We start from the raw sequence: 15,007 nt of genomic DNA, 5'->3' as shown, positions 1-15,007 counted from the left end.
AGCTGGGACTACAGGCGCCCGCCACCACGCCCGGCTAGTTTTTTGTATTTTTAGTAGAGACGGGGTTTCACCATGTTAGCCAGGATGGTCTCGATCTCCTGACCTCGTGATCCACCCGCCTCGGCCTCCCAAAGTGCTGGGATTACAGGCTTGAGCCACCGCGCCCGGCCACTTCTTTCAAATAAACACAAGAAATTCCAAGTTTATCTTTCTTACTTAAAGCTGCTCCAACTCATGTTACCTCACTTTAACTCTTTCGAAAAGAACTCCTTTTACTATAATCCTATTAACAGATATTTACAACTCACTTGCTAAATTTATTAGACTTTTACAACCTGCTAGAAGATTATACAGAAATTTCATGTGACTACTTCCCTTTCAAGAAACTTAAATCTGCTTAATATATGCATATGTGTGTAACATACTAGAAACGACAGTTTTTCACTAGCTATTATGTGAAAGTACCCAATTTTACACTTGTCTGAAATGTATTATACTAAAATACGTATTTAAGTATGTGTAGAACCGCAATGCCTACCTGCATCAGCTCTGGACCGCTGGCCAGGTGTCTTTCCGAATGGGGTCTTCATTCATCTGTATTTAAGTGAGCAGCAGAGCTGCTGGACTAGGGTGAAAATTCAATATTCTCCAATTTGAAACTTTTCACAGATTGTTAGTGTTCTCTTTAATCCACCATCCAAGTGTCTCTTTTACAAGTCCAGCAAAAATATGTGAAATCACAAGCACTCTGTAAAATAGTGAAACAGTTCATTACTAGAGTATCAAGACAGCAAAATTATGCCTAGTAAGCCATTAAACATAAAATTTTAAGCAAAAGTATTAGCTCAAGTGCATTTTGTCCCAAAGCAATTAACTTTATTTCCTAAGACCTGGGTTCTCAGGACATGACAAAGTAGAAAGGTGAAAAAGAGGTGATAGACTCTTAAAAAAAAAAAAGAAGCCTGGGACATGTGCAAGACCCAAAAGTGAAGTTCTTCCAAGATCATCTGGAATACAATACAGCTGCTGTCTGGCATCCCCATTATTATCCTAAAGCATCCTGCTGCTAGAAACCAGAAACGGGTGGATGCTGGGATTTCACAGAAGATTTAGACAGCATGGCCCACCTCTCTAACGGAACACCAAGAACCAGAGTATGGGAGTGGGAGACGGGGGTGTGAGGTCACTGGGAAGGCAGAGTGGAAGGACAGCATGGGGGCAGCACAGGAAATCATGTTCAAGACAGAGTAACAGCAAGGCTGAAGATCAGTAGGCCAGGGTCTTGGGCAAGAGAAAGAATTCTAGCCAAACACGTCTCTATGTTTCCCTTTCTGCTCACAAGCTTCCAGAAACTAAAGAAGGTCCAGGAATTTCAGAGGAGTCTCAAAGAAAGTTTCTCACCCGTGCAAATGCCAAAGTCATTTTATGGAAGCAGTGTTATCTTTTATTTATTTTTATTATTATTTTTTTGAGACTGAATCTCGCTCTGTTGCCAGACTGGGATGCAGTGGCGCAATTTTGGCTCACTGCAACCTCCGCCTCCTGGGTCCAAGCAATTCTCCTGCCTCAGCCTCCGGAGCAGCTGGGACTACAGGCGTGCACCACCACACCCAACTAATTTTTGTATTTTTAGTAGAGATGGGATTTCACCATGTTGGTCAGGATGGTCTCGATCTCCAGACCTTGTGATCCGCCCGCCTCGGCCTCCCAAAGTGCTGGGATTACAGACATGAGCCACTGCACCCGGCCAGAAGCAGTGTATCTTTTAAACCAAATTTGGTTCCTAGAGATATAGCAGGTCTGTCTCACCACTCAATGATCTAGAGAGACTAGGCCTAAGATGAAGGCTATCAGGACAACTGGTTGCTTACTTGCCTTTCCCTGAGAGCCTGTCCAGCTGCCACATCAAATCTCATATCCCTCTTTTACCTCATTCAACTCTCTTCCCACTCAGACCTGTCGAATGGGCCCCTATCACTCTCTTCCCCCAGCCTATCCAAACCTCTCCAGAAGGTAAAGTCGTTCTTCAGTAAAGTGCAGTCTACTTTGACCACATGACCCTACCACCAGTAGCTCCCCCAAAAGACGGTTGTTTGTATTTCTCACCGCATACCCTGGCACCATCTCTCTTACCCCAATCCTCACCCTAGAAGCACATGTCGTAACACTAGTCATAATAGTTATCCCTTTTTGTTACTTTTCTACCTGTTAATCTTCCACCAGTCATCTGCACACATTTGTTGAACATTATATTATCGGCTTTACTTCTTTTCCTCCATGATTCTCATCAACATTCTTGGCAACCTCAACGTCCACACACGATTCATTCAACCTGCCCTCTGGCTCTAAGACACCCTCCCTTCAAACCACTTACCCTACACTTCATCTATGCTCATAGTCCCAACATGGACCTTTTTATCAACAATAACTGCAATAACCCCAAAACCTTTTATTTCAAGTATCTCATACTCAAAACCATCTCTGATCATTCCAGTTTTCTTACACTGACACTCCCACTCCAACAATTCTTTGATGCAACCAGTACCAATCTACAGCTTTACTGTTTTTCCAGGATCGCATTACCTCCCTCAGGGACTAACTTCCCTCATTACTCTGCTTAGATTTTCATGGATGGTCAATCACATTATGATGATTATTATTCCACTGCTTTTCTCAATCTCTTCTTGTCACTGTTGTATGGCAAAACCCTAACCCAAATCCCTTCCTAGAGTGCTTACAACATAAAGTGGTTAAATGTGGATGAAAAACATACACAAATTTCACTGCGAGCATTCAACAATACGAACCACAGCCTCAATCTCATATCTCAAGTGAGCATTCAACAATACTAACCACAGCCTCAGCAGATAGGCTTGCTACTGGCTAAGAAAACAGAAGCAAAGAGAACTACTCAACTACTCATCACTTCACCACCAAATTGACTGATCGGTACCCTTTGTCTCCCTAATAAAAGATGTACTATCTCTGGGCCATGTTCAACCATGTTACTTGCCTTATCAATCCCATCCTTTTTCTCTGTATACATTTACCACTAGCATAGTTCCATCAGCATACAACACATGATGTAAAGGCCAGGCGCAGTGACTCACACCTGTAAACCCAACACCTTGGGAGGCCAAAGTAGGCAGATCACTTGAGCTCAAGAGTTCGAGACCAGCCTAGCCAACATGGCGAAATCCTGTCTCTACAAAAAACAAAAAAAGTAGCCAAACATGGTGGTGTATGTCCTTAGTCCCAGCTACTCGAGACGTTGAGGCAGGAGAATCACTTGAACCAGGGAGGCAGAGGTTGTAGTGAGCCAAGATGACACCACTGCACTCCAGCCTGGGTGACACAGTGAGACCCCATCTCAAAAAAATACAATAAATAAGATCAAGAGCTTTTTATTAAAAAAAAAAAAAAAAAATCATGATGTAGGCTGGGCACAGTGGCTCACGCCTATGATCCCAGCACTTTGGGAGACCAAGGCGGGCAGATCCGGATCACCTGAGGCCAGGAGTTCGAGACCCAGTCTCTACTAAAAATACAAAAATGAGCCAGGTGTGACGGTGCACACTTTTAATCCCAGCTACTTAGGAGGCTGAGGGAGGAGAACCGCTTGAACTCGGGAGGCAGAGGTTAGAGTGAGCCAAGAATGCACCACTGCACTACAGCCTGGATGACAGAGCAATGCTCTGTCACAAAAAAAAAAAAAAAAAACCAAAAAACCAAAAAACCATAATGTAGTATTTCCCAATTTTAAAACACAAACCATGACTCTACTCCCTTTCTGTGCTCTTTAGAGAACGACTTCAAAGATTAAGAAAAAAAATTTTTTTGAGATTACAGGCATGAGCCACTGCGCCCGGCCAAATTAAAGAAATTTTTAAACTACATAAAATCAATTTATCCTAACAAATTCATTCGATCAAATGAGAATTTTAACTTACTGATATTCTGAAGTGTGCACCCTTCTATCAGATTTAAGCTTATCTTAGCAATATTTTCTGCTGCTTTCCACTTCATTAACATTTCAAGTTGAACTTATTTTTTTTTTTTTTTTTGAGATGGAGTCTCGCTGTGCTCCCAGGCTGGAGTGCAGTGGCGTGATCTCGGCTCACTGCAAGCTCCGCCTCCCGGGTTCGCGCCATTCTCCCACCTCAGCCTCCCAAGTAGCTGAGACTACAGGCGCCCGCCACCTCGCCCGGCTAGTTTTTTGTATTTTTAGTAGAGACGGGGTTTCACCATGTTAGCCAGGATAGTCTCGATCTCCTGACCTCGTGATCCACCCGCCTCGGCCTCCCAAAGTGCTGGGATTACAGGCTTGAGCCACCGCGCCCGGCCTCAAGTTGAACTTAATAGACTAAAAATTTAAGACAGGAGATGAAGGAAGAGTTGCAGTAGGGGAAGGATACAAGGAGGCTATTTAAATAATATTAGAATGCAAAACTCCAGATAAGAGCCCTTCCACTGGCTGGGTGTGGTGGCTCACGCATGCAATCCTAGCATTTTGGGAAGCTGAGGTGGATGATCACCTGAGGTCAGGAGTTCAAGACCAGCCAGGCCAACATAGTGAAACTCAGTCTCCTCTAAAAATACAAAAACTAGCCGGGTATGATAGTGGGCGCCTGTAATCCCAGCTACTCGGGAGGCTGAGGCAAGAGAATCGCCTGAACCCGGGAGGCGGAGGTTGCAGTGAGCTGAGATGGTGCCACTGCACTCCAGCCTGGGCGACAGAGCGAGACGTCATTTCAAAAAAAAAAAAAAAGAGTCCTTCCCTCATGATGAGATGTAGTCTAAAAAATAATAATAAAATAAAATAATGACCCTGGTTTTAACAGCTGCCATGTAAGGCTTTCAAAATTCAGATGAACCAGAGCTTTCCTAAAACAAATCCCACTCTCCTTTGACTGGAAAAGGCTAAACTTAATTTGCTCAGGTTTGTTTAAAGATATACCATCTTTACCTTAAGTTATTCTACTAAGTGATTAACTTTGTAGATGAAAACTGAAGGAAACAAAAAAAATTTAGGTTCAGAGTTAGCATTATTTCTAGGTTAGCAGAACCTTCAAGTCTTATGGAAAATATTGTCAAATGGAGCTTAATTACAAGACCATTAAGAAGGTCCTGCATTCAGAGAGACCCATCAATAGTTGCTAAAACCATCAGGAGAAAGGCTGCTGGAGAACAATAACTGTATGGTATCAAAGGATCGCTCGATAAGTTACCTGTTAATTATAAAGGGGAAAATGTTGTTGCTTTACAATAGAGCAATCTTGACCCTTCACTACAATAGAACGGAAAGATAAAACAATTTGGCATCATTAAAAGGGCATCAATCTTTCTTTATCCACTTCTTAATGTGATATGACAACTTGTTTTAGCTCCAGGTGAAGTGTGGCAATATATTAAAAAAACCAAAAAATCTAGTCAAGCTTTTAGATCGAATTTCTAGTTTATATGAAATACAGGTGATGCAGAAGCAACTCAGATCAACACCATGAGGAAACAGACAAATTAGTAAGGTGGACTTTGCACATGAAAAGTGGGCCATACTCTTCAAAAAGTCAGTGTCAAAAAAGAAAAATGGTAGACATACTGCTCTAGACTAAAAGAGACTAAAGACTCAACAATAAGACACAATGAATAAACCACATGGTTTGGTTGGGGGTTGGGGGGATGGCAAAAGTTACAAAAGACACTTAAGGCCAGGCACAATGGCTTCCACCTGTAATCCTAATCCTTTGGAAGGCTGAGTGGTGTATCACTTGAACCCAGGAGTTCAAGTGATCAACACAGTAAAGATAGCTGGGTATGGTGATGCACATCTGTAGTACCAGCTACCAGCTACTCAGGAGGCTGAGGCAGGAGGATCACATGAGACCAGGAGGTCAAGGCTGCAGTGAGCCATGATCGAGCCACTGCACTTCATGATCAAGCCTGGGCAACTGAGGCCCTGTATCCAAAAAAAAAAAACAACACACACACACACATATACATTTAAGACAACTGGGGAGATTTAAATGCAGACTAAATATTAGATATTGTAAGATTATCGTTGAATTTTAAAAGCACAAGGACATTGTGGTTATGCCTGAGAACATATTCTTTGGAAACACATGCTGAAATGCCTAAAGAGATAGACTCACAATTTCTGTAAGTTAACTTCAAATAATTCAGGGAAAGAAAAGAGTACATACATGAGGGTTAACATAAGTATCAAAAGACAAAATTACAATAATGTGGTTTAAGGATCTTAAACAGCTTTATTTACGATTCTAGAATCAAGCAACGCTTTGTTCCATAAAATAGAATGAGCATTCCAGTGAGCAGAGCAGAGGCTACATGTACAGAAACAACAGGCCTGAAGAAAGCAGAAACAAAGAACTGTGAAAATAATTCAAAATCAAATCTGCTGGAAGTTTTTAAATTATTTTCAGCCTTAAAGAAATGTGATAATGGGACCTGAGTCACATGACAGGCAGCTTTAGTCCTCCGATTATAGATCAGCCTTTTACCTACACTGTTTTGTAAAATGTTAGAAAAGACTAATGGGCTCCAGAGAAGACCCCCATCCCTCTAAACTTAATCTTCATTGTAGATTAACTTCCGTCTCTTACACAAAACCACTAAGATGGAATGTTAAACTCTTTTAAATTGGAAAAGGAAAAGAACTGTAACTAATCAAATTGCTATAACTCATAAACCAACCTTGTATGGAAAATGTGGCAATCCTGTTAAATTTGTTTTCTGCCTAAATAAGCAAGACCTTAAACTCTTCGGTTTCAGAGGACTGGCTGGCTCTATTCCTCTGGATTCTGTGTTACCCAGTTGGCTGCTCTCAGTTTTGCATTTAAGTAAAACTCTTGTTTGTTTTTTTGTTTGGTATTGTTTTGTTTTTTTGAGATGGAGTCTTGCTCTGTTGCTCAGGCTGGAGTGCAATGGCACGATCTCAGCTCACTGCAACCTCCGCGTCCTGGATTCAAGCTCTTCTCCTGCCTCAGCCTTCCGAGTAGCTGGGATTACAGGTATGCGCCACCACATCTGGATAATTGTGTAATTTTAGTAGAGACGAGGTTTCTCCATGTCAGTTAGGCTGGTCTCAAACTCCCGACCTCAGGTGATCCGCCCGCCTCAGCCTCCCAAAATGCTGGGATTACAGGCATGAGCCATCGTGCCCAGCCTGAATAAAACTCTTTTAAACTTGACTGTGATCCTTTTGATTATTTCAGGATGGCAGAACAAAAAGTGCACTGGTCATTTCAAAGTTACTTTCCTTGTAAGGAAGGAATGAAAAAACAGGACCATAGAGAAATAACTGGGAACTGCATTATCATGCCAACTGGAACTGTCTGGTTTGAGAAATTAAGGCTATTCCTCTCTCCTGATTTCTGGGAAGGTCCAATAACACCTCAGTTTGGTGGTCTGGAACCATGAGTGGCTCCATTTAGATTTTAGTCTGGTCTATTGTGGCCTAGTGCAGGAGATTAGCTCAAAACAATGGCACCACCTACAATTTTTAATCAACATGAACATGGCAAAATCTTTTTTAACGTAGGTGAAGAGCATATTAGTGTTCACTAATGTTATTCTTTGAACTTTTATTTCAGTTCAAATTTTTTAGAAATTAAGAGAAAAAAGATGCTGGATTTTCCTTTGCTAAGTCCATCTTCATTAAATATAGTTAAGTACTGTTACAGTTTCAGTGCTGCAAAATAAATAGTACTCGAATATAAAATTTTATTTTTCTTCTTCTCAGCAAGGCAATTTACTTCTATAGAATGTTGCGCCCTCACAGATGAAGCAATGGTGAGCATACTACCTGGACAAGGGAGGGGAAGGGGTTCTTATTCCTGATGTACGTGGCCCCTGCTGCTGTGTCGTTCCCCTATTGGCTAGGGTTAGACCACACAGGCTAAACTATTTCCAATTGGTTAATTTAAAGGGAGTGACGGGGTGAGTGGTTTGTCGGGAAAAATGGTTATGGCAGAGCAGGAAATCAGAATGAGTCAGGGCGGAGAATGAGTCAGGGCAGAGAATGAGTCAGGGTGGAGCAGGTAATCGGAATGAGGGTGGGAAAGGTTGCTTTAAGAGGAAGTTAATTTTAAAAGCAGAAGGCAAAGAATTGAACATACTGACATACTGATTCTTGGAGGAGAAATTCAGAACTCATATCTAACAGTATCCAGGCCTGCAATTTTTCTAATCTTAAAAATGTGTCATGAACTTAAATTCTGAAACTCAAAATTCTCATTCTATAATAATCTCAAAAGAGATCAAAAAATTCTCCAACTACTTACCAGAAAAATGATCGTTCACTGAGCACTCTCTATGTGTCATGCACTCCTCACAACCGTGAGGAGGATACGTACTATAACTATTCCATGTTGGAAACTGAAAAACTACAGCACAGACATTAAAGTAACTTGGTCAAGGTCACACAGACTGAAACTAGCACTGTCGAGATACACTTCCTATTTAAAAATAAACACATAGATTGCTTCAATAAAGGAATATGGTATCACGAAATCAATGACCATGTATTGTCTCCAAACAGGCTAAAACATGAGTATTTCAACATTTCAGATATAAAAGCAGTAATCTCAGGAAGTAGAGTCATATCAAAGTATTTGTTGCCTGCTGCTATCACTGAACAGTGTTATTTATAAAGAAAATAGATTCCTAAAACTATGCAAAAATACTAAGTTCCCAAATGTTAACACCAGGACCACTAATGAAAAAGTATACAGGAGCACTAATAGTGAAACATGTCAAGCCCAAACTGAAGCTTGGGCTGTCAACAAGTTGTCTTAAAACTGCTGTTTTGGTATGCAACAAGATCTAAACAAAAAAGAAAAAAATGGTTGTCACACAAGGTTAAATGTGAAGAAATACACACTTTGTTCTTCCATTTCCTGGCACCCAAATTCCTAAAACTCTAGGAATACCAGTGTCTTTTTTATGCTAATGAGATGAATGATGTCTGATGGCTTCTGGATAGCCTCAGGAAGTGGTTTGATTGCCAGGGGAACCCACCAGTGGTGAGAGGGCTGGAACTTTCAGCCCTACCTTGGGAAGGGAGGCGGGTAGAGCAGAGGGCTAAAAGCTAAGATGATCCTTAGTGGGCAATGACATAATCAATCATGCCGGCTTACTGAAGATTACAGAACAACCCTAAAGGACAGGTGCAGAGAAACTTAAGGTTAGTGAACACATGGAAGTACTGGGAGGGTGATGAGCCCAGAGTAGGCAGGGGAGTTCCACACTTCTCCTCTGCCTTATGCATCTCTCTTCCATCTGGCTGTTTCTGAGTTGTATTCTTTATTATAAAATGATAATCTAGCAAATACACTGTTTCCCTGAGTTCTCTGAGTGATACTAGCAAACCTGAAGGAGGAATCATAGGAGCCTCCAATTCATAGCTAGTGTGTCAGAAGCACATAATATAACCTGGACTTGGCTGGGGCATGGTGGCTCATGCCTGTAATCCCAGCATTTTGCAGGCCAAGGCCAGGAGAACACTTGAGGTCAGGAGTTCAAGACCAGCCTGGCCAACATGGTGAAACCCTGTCTCTACTAAAAATACAAAAATTAGCTGGGTGTGGTGGCACGCACCTGTAGTCTCAGCTACTAGGGAGGCTGAGAGAGGAAAACTGTTTGAACCCGCGAGGCGGAGGTTGCAGTGGGCTGAGATGAGATCACACCACTGCACTCCAGCCTGGGCAACAGAGTGAGTACTCCATCTCGCAAAAAATAAATAAGTAAATAAATAAAATGAATAACCTGGACTTGTGATTGGCATGAGAAGCGGGAGCAGTCTGGTGGGATGTAATGCTATTTCCCGGTGGATACTCTCAGAATTAAGTTAAACTGTAGGACAACTCACTGGAGTCATCAGAGAAAATGAGACACAGATAATGTAGAGAAAACCCACACACATTTGATCACAGAAGTGTTGTGCTGAATACGAGTATAGAGAATACGAATTTGCTTTTCCTTTAAAACATAGTGGGGATTACATGTATTATCACAAACATTTATACGAAAAAAATATAGCTAAAATCTGAATACAGGACATAGTTATTAGATATGAATGGCTAATCAGCTTTCTTAAATATGGTATGTAGTTACAAAGAATAACAACCTTACTCTAAGAAGTGTCATGATGTTTGCAATTTAATGAGACTTTCAAATGGTTCAATAGCAAAAAACAGAGCAAAATGTAAGCAAATTAAAATATTGATATCGGGTATACAGGCTGGGTCACTCTGCTATAGTTCCAACTTTTCTATGTGTAGAAAATTTCATTTACAGCCAGGCGCAGTGGCTCACACCTGTAATCCCAGCACTTTGGGAGGCCGAGGCAGGCAGATCGCCTGAAGATGGGAGTTCGAGACTAGCCTGACCAACATGGAAAAACCCTGTCTCTATTAAAATACAAAATTAGACAGGTGTGGTGACGCACGTGTAATCCCAGATACTCAGGAGGCTGAGGCAGAAGAATCTCTTGAACTCAGGAGGTGGAGGTTGCAGTGAGCCGAGATCACGCCACTGCACTCCAGCCTGGGCAACAAGAGCGAAACGCCATCTCAAAAAATAAAAAAAGAAAAAGAAAGAAAATTTCATTTAAAAAGTTTGGGAAAAAAACAGCAGGGGAAAAAAGTAACTAAGTTTAGAACTAGCAGCAGCATCACTAGAGTTTACCAGTTAAGTTTTTAACTAAGACATCATTATTAATAGCAGACAAATGCCAGATGTGGTGGTATGCATCTGTAGTTCCAGTTCGGGAGGCTGAGGTGGGAAGATCCCATGAACCAAAGAATTTGATGCTGCAGAGAGCTATGATCAAGCCACACTGCACTCCAGCCTAGGTGACAGAATGAGAACCCATCTCTAAAAATAAACAAATAAAACAAAAATAGGGTAACAAAGGACGGTTTAGCAGGAAAGAAATTTAAAAACATAAAGAGGAAAAGACAGCAAAATATCTGCAATTCCTGAATGTAGATGTTGAGTACAGATATTAACTGCCTGTTTCTACTTTTCTATGTTTGAAATGTTTCACAACAAAAATTTAAGGGTCAATGGTTTTAGGTTTTACAGTTCTGGAAAGAAAAAACACTCAGAGCACAACTCAAAACCTTCCTAGGTAACTATAAGAATTTATTAGATATTCTTGGGCCGGGCGCAGTGGCTCATGCCTGTAATCGCAGCACTTTGGAAGGCCAAGGCGGGCGGATCACAAGGTCAGGAGATCAAGACCATCTGGCTAACATGGTGAAATCCCATCTCTACTAAAAAAAAAAAAAAAAATTAGCCAGGCATGGTGGCGGGCGCCTGTAGTCCCAGCTACTCAGGAGACTGAGGCAGGAGAACAGCGTGAACCCGGAAGGCAGAGCTTTCAGTGAGCCGAGGATGCGCCACTGCACTGCAGCCTGGGTGACAGAGCGAGACTCCGTCTCAAAAAAAAAAAAAAAAAAAAATTTTATTAGATAAACATTTAAAATTTTATTAGATAAATATTTAAAACATTTAAAATGTTACAATGGGCAGGGTGGGGCTCACATCTGTAATCCCAACTTTGTAAGACCAAAGTGGGAAGATCACTTGAGTCCAGGAATTCCAGACCTTTCTGGGCTACACAGTGAGACCTCATCTCTATAAAAATTTTTTTTTTTAAATTAGCCAAGTGAGGTGGTGCATGCCTGTAGTCCCAGCTAACTGGGAGGCTGGGGTGGGAGGATCACTTAAGCCTGGGAAACAGAGGTTGCAGTGAGCCAGGATGGCACCACTGCACTGGGTGACAGAGCAAGACCTTTCTCAAAAAATAAATGTTACAATCGATGGAACCTAAGGACGATGTTCTAGGGGCCCATGGTGTAGGTTCTGCTTTTAGCTGAAACTTCAAAGATTAAAATAAAGGGCTCAATCCTTATAAAGTACTGCTAATTACACAATGTTCAGCTACTTAATCTGAAGGTCTTCAGAGCCCAAATTCTCCTATCAATATAAAAATTATTAGGCCAGATGCGGTGGCTCACGCCTGTAATCCCAGCACTTTGGGAGGCTGAGGCAGACGGATCACAAGGTCAGGAGATCGAGACCATCCTGGCTAACACGGTGAAACCCTGTCTCTTCTAAAAATACAAAAAATTAGCCAGGTGTGGTGGCATGCACCTATAGTCCCAGCTACTCAGGAGGCTAAGGCAGCAAAACTGCCTGAACCCAGGAGGTGGAGGTTGCAGTGAGCCGAGATCATGCCACTGCACTTCAGCCTGGGTGACAGAGCGAGAATCCATCTCAAAAAAAAAAAAAAAAAAATTATTAAACACCCTAAACCTCTAAACATCTAAACACCAAGTTTTAATACAAGTATAATACACGATCAACATTTATAAGGACCATGGATTTGGACAGGAGAAAAATTTTATCTTCATCTTTCCTAACCTCTACCTGAAGTACAGCAGTTCCTTCTATCATGAATAAACAAACCACAGTATCAGTAATACTTCCAACTTCTCAACAATAGAAATCACATATATTTCCATCCCATTGAATTTGTTGTAGCTCAAAATACCATTTAAACTCATCAACTGACACCTGACTAGACTTGCCACCAGAACAGACAGAGCACACAGTCTTCTCGTGCAGGCGCTCAGGCACAGCTCAGGTCAGCTATGTGGTATCACTAGGCCTGGTCCTTACGCATCAAACTGAAAGCAGAATTGCTGACTGTGGTATAACAAAGAGCTTGGATGGCCTTTGTCCCAGCTCCAGTTGGTGCCCTTTAAATCCCTGAAATGTCCTGAGAGGGACAGGGCATCTCTGTGATTCACGGTGAGCACCTAGTTTATACTAACAAGATGTCTCAGGATGTGGGGCTGGGGAGCTGGCCAAACCAGAAAGACCAATCATGGCATTAGAGGCTGGGGCTCTGAGCCCCAGGACAGCAGCCCAAAGTTCAGAGAGGGGAGCTAGAAATTGAGTTCAAGTTCAAGGCCAATGATTCAATGGCTCATGCTGATGTAATTAAGCACCAATAACTCTGGACACAGAGGCTCACATGAGCTTTCCTGGTTAATACTCTGTGCATATAGTCACACATGGAGACACCAAGATGATCCACCCTGTCTCCATAGGAGGGCATGAACACTTCACATCTGGGACCTTCCCAGACACTGTCCTATATGTCACTTCTGATGGCTGGTCCTAAATTGCTTTTTTTTTTTGCTACAATAAACTGTAAGTACTGGACTTTCTTGAGTTTTGTGAGTCATCCTAAGTGAATTATCAAACTTGAGTGTGACAGAAACCTCCACATTTGTACTCGGTCAGAAATAAAAGTAACACAGGAGCCCCTCAAGTTTGCAGCTGGTATACAAAGTGAGAGGGCAGTCTTGCAGAAACCTATTAACTTTGATCTAAGTCGAAATGTATCACAATGATACATTCCCCATCAACAATTATGTGTTGATGAATATATAAACGGAGATAAGCCAAAGACCACCACACAACTGATTTTTATTAAACATCAAAACCTTAATTTTGGCCCAGTGCAGTGGCTCACACCTGTAGAGTGTGAGGCCTTGGGAGGCCAACACTTTAGGAGGCCAAGGCAGGCGGACTGCTTGAGGTCAGGAGTTTGAGACCAGCCTGGCCAAAATGGTGAAACCCCATCTCTACTAAAAAATTAGCCAGGTGTGGTGGTGCGCACCTGTAGTCCCAGCTACTGAGGAGGCTGAGGTACAAGAATCGCTTGAACCTGGGAGGCTGAGGTTGCAGTATGCCAAAATCGCACCACTGCACTCCAGCCTGGGCAATACAGGGAGACTGCCTTTAAAAAAAAAAAAAAAAAAAAAACGGCCGGGCGCAGTGGCTCACGCCTGTAATCTCAGCACTTTGCAAGGCCAAGGCGGGCGAATCATGAGATCAGGAGATTGAGACCATCCTGGCTAACACAGTGAAACCCGGTCTCTACTAAAAACACAAAAAATTAGCTGGGCATGGTGGCGGGTGCCTGTAGTCCCAGCTACTCGGGAGGCTGAGGCAGGAGAACGGAGTAAGTAAACCCAGGAGGTGGAGCTTGCAGTGAGCCGAGGCTGCACCACTGCACTCCAGCCTGGGTGACAGAGTGATACTCCGTCTTCAAAAAAAAAAAAAAAAAAAAAAACCAACAACCTTGGCCAGACAAGTGGCTCACGCCTGTAATAGCAAGACTTTAGGAGGCCAAGGCAGATCACCTGATGTCAGGAGTTTGAGACCAGCCTGGCCAACATGGTAAAACCCCATCTCTACAAAAATTAGCCAGATGTGGTGGTGTGCACCTATAGAGCCAGCTACTTAGGAGGTGGAGGCAGGATGCTTGAACCTGGGAGGCTGAGGCTGCAGTGAGCCAAGATCACACAACTGCACTCTAGCCTGAGAGACAGAGCAAAACTCCATCTCAAAAAAACAAAACAAAAAAACCCTTAATTTTAATATCTTAAAAAACAAAATCTGAATTACCTATGTATCAACAATATTGTCTTGTCACTTCAATTACTGACAAAGAGGCCTGGTGCGGTGGCTCACACCTGTAATCCCAGCACTTTGGGAGGCTGACGCAGGCAGATCACAAGGTCAGGAGTTTGAGACCAGCCTGGCCAACATAGTGAAACTTCATCTCTACTAAAAATACAAAAATTACCCGGGTGTGGTGGCATGCGCCTGTAGTCCCAGCCACCAGGGAGCCTGAAGCGGGACAATCGCTTGAACCCGGGAGGTGGAGGTTGCAGTGAGCTGAGACTGTGCCGTCTGAACTCCAGCCTGGGTCACAGAGCGAGACTGTCTTAAAAAAAAAAAATTACTAGGCCGGGCGCGGTGGCTCAAGCCTGTAATCCCAGCACTTTGGGAGGCCGAGACGGGCGGATCACGAGGTCAGGAGATCGAGACCATCCTGGCTAACAGGGTGAAACCCCGTCTCTATTAAGAAATACAAAAAACTAGCCGGGCGAGGTGGCGGGCGCCT

The 15,007-nt window shown here is 42.6% G+C and overlaps 1 protein-coding gene across 4 annotated transcripts in view; it reads right to left on the bottom strand.

Annotated features, from left to right (window-relative positions):
* The window catches only part of SPIN1 (spindlin 1), an 83,958-nt gene that overhangs the window by 49,061 nt on the left and 19,890 nt on the right, over window positions 1–15,007 (bottom strand). For 2 of the 4 annotated variants that reach the window (XM_025359035.1, XM_025359034.1), the window contains exon 2: window positions 539–748. The exons of 1 other annotated variant lie outside the window; for it this stretch is intronic. In XM_025359035.1, the coding sequence (XP_025214820.1) occupies window positions 539–590 (52 nt within the window). In that variant the 5' untranslated portion in view covers window positions 591–748. Of the gene's footprint in view, window positions 1–538; window positions 749–8,300; window positions 8,475–15,007 lie in introns of all 4 variants that reach the window. One more of the 4 variants, XM_025359037.1, reaches the window with a different exon arrangement.

The sequence above is a fragment of the Theropithecus gelada genome, chromosome 15 (genome assembly GCF_003255815.1).
Source record: "Theropithecus gelada isolate Dixy chromosome 15, Tgel_1.0, whole genome shotgun sequence".
Taxonomy (NCBI): domain Eukaryota; kingdom Metazoa; phylum Chordata; class Mammalia; order Primates; family Cercopithecidae; genus Theropithecus; species Theropithecus gelada.
This window is presented reverse-complemented; position numbering and strand designations above follow the sequence as displayed.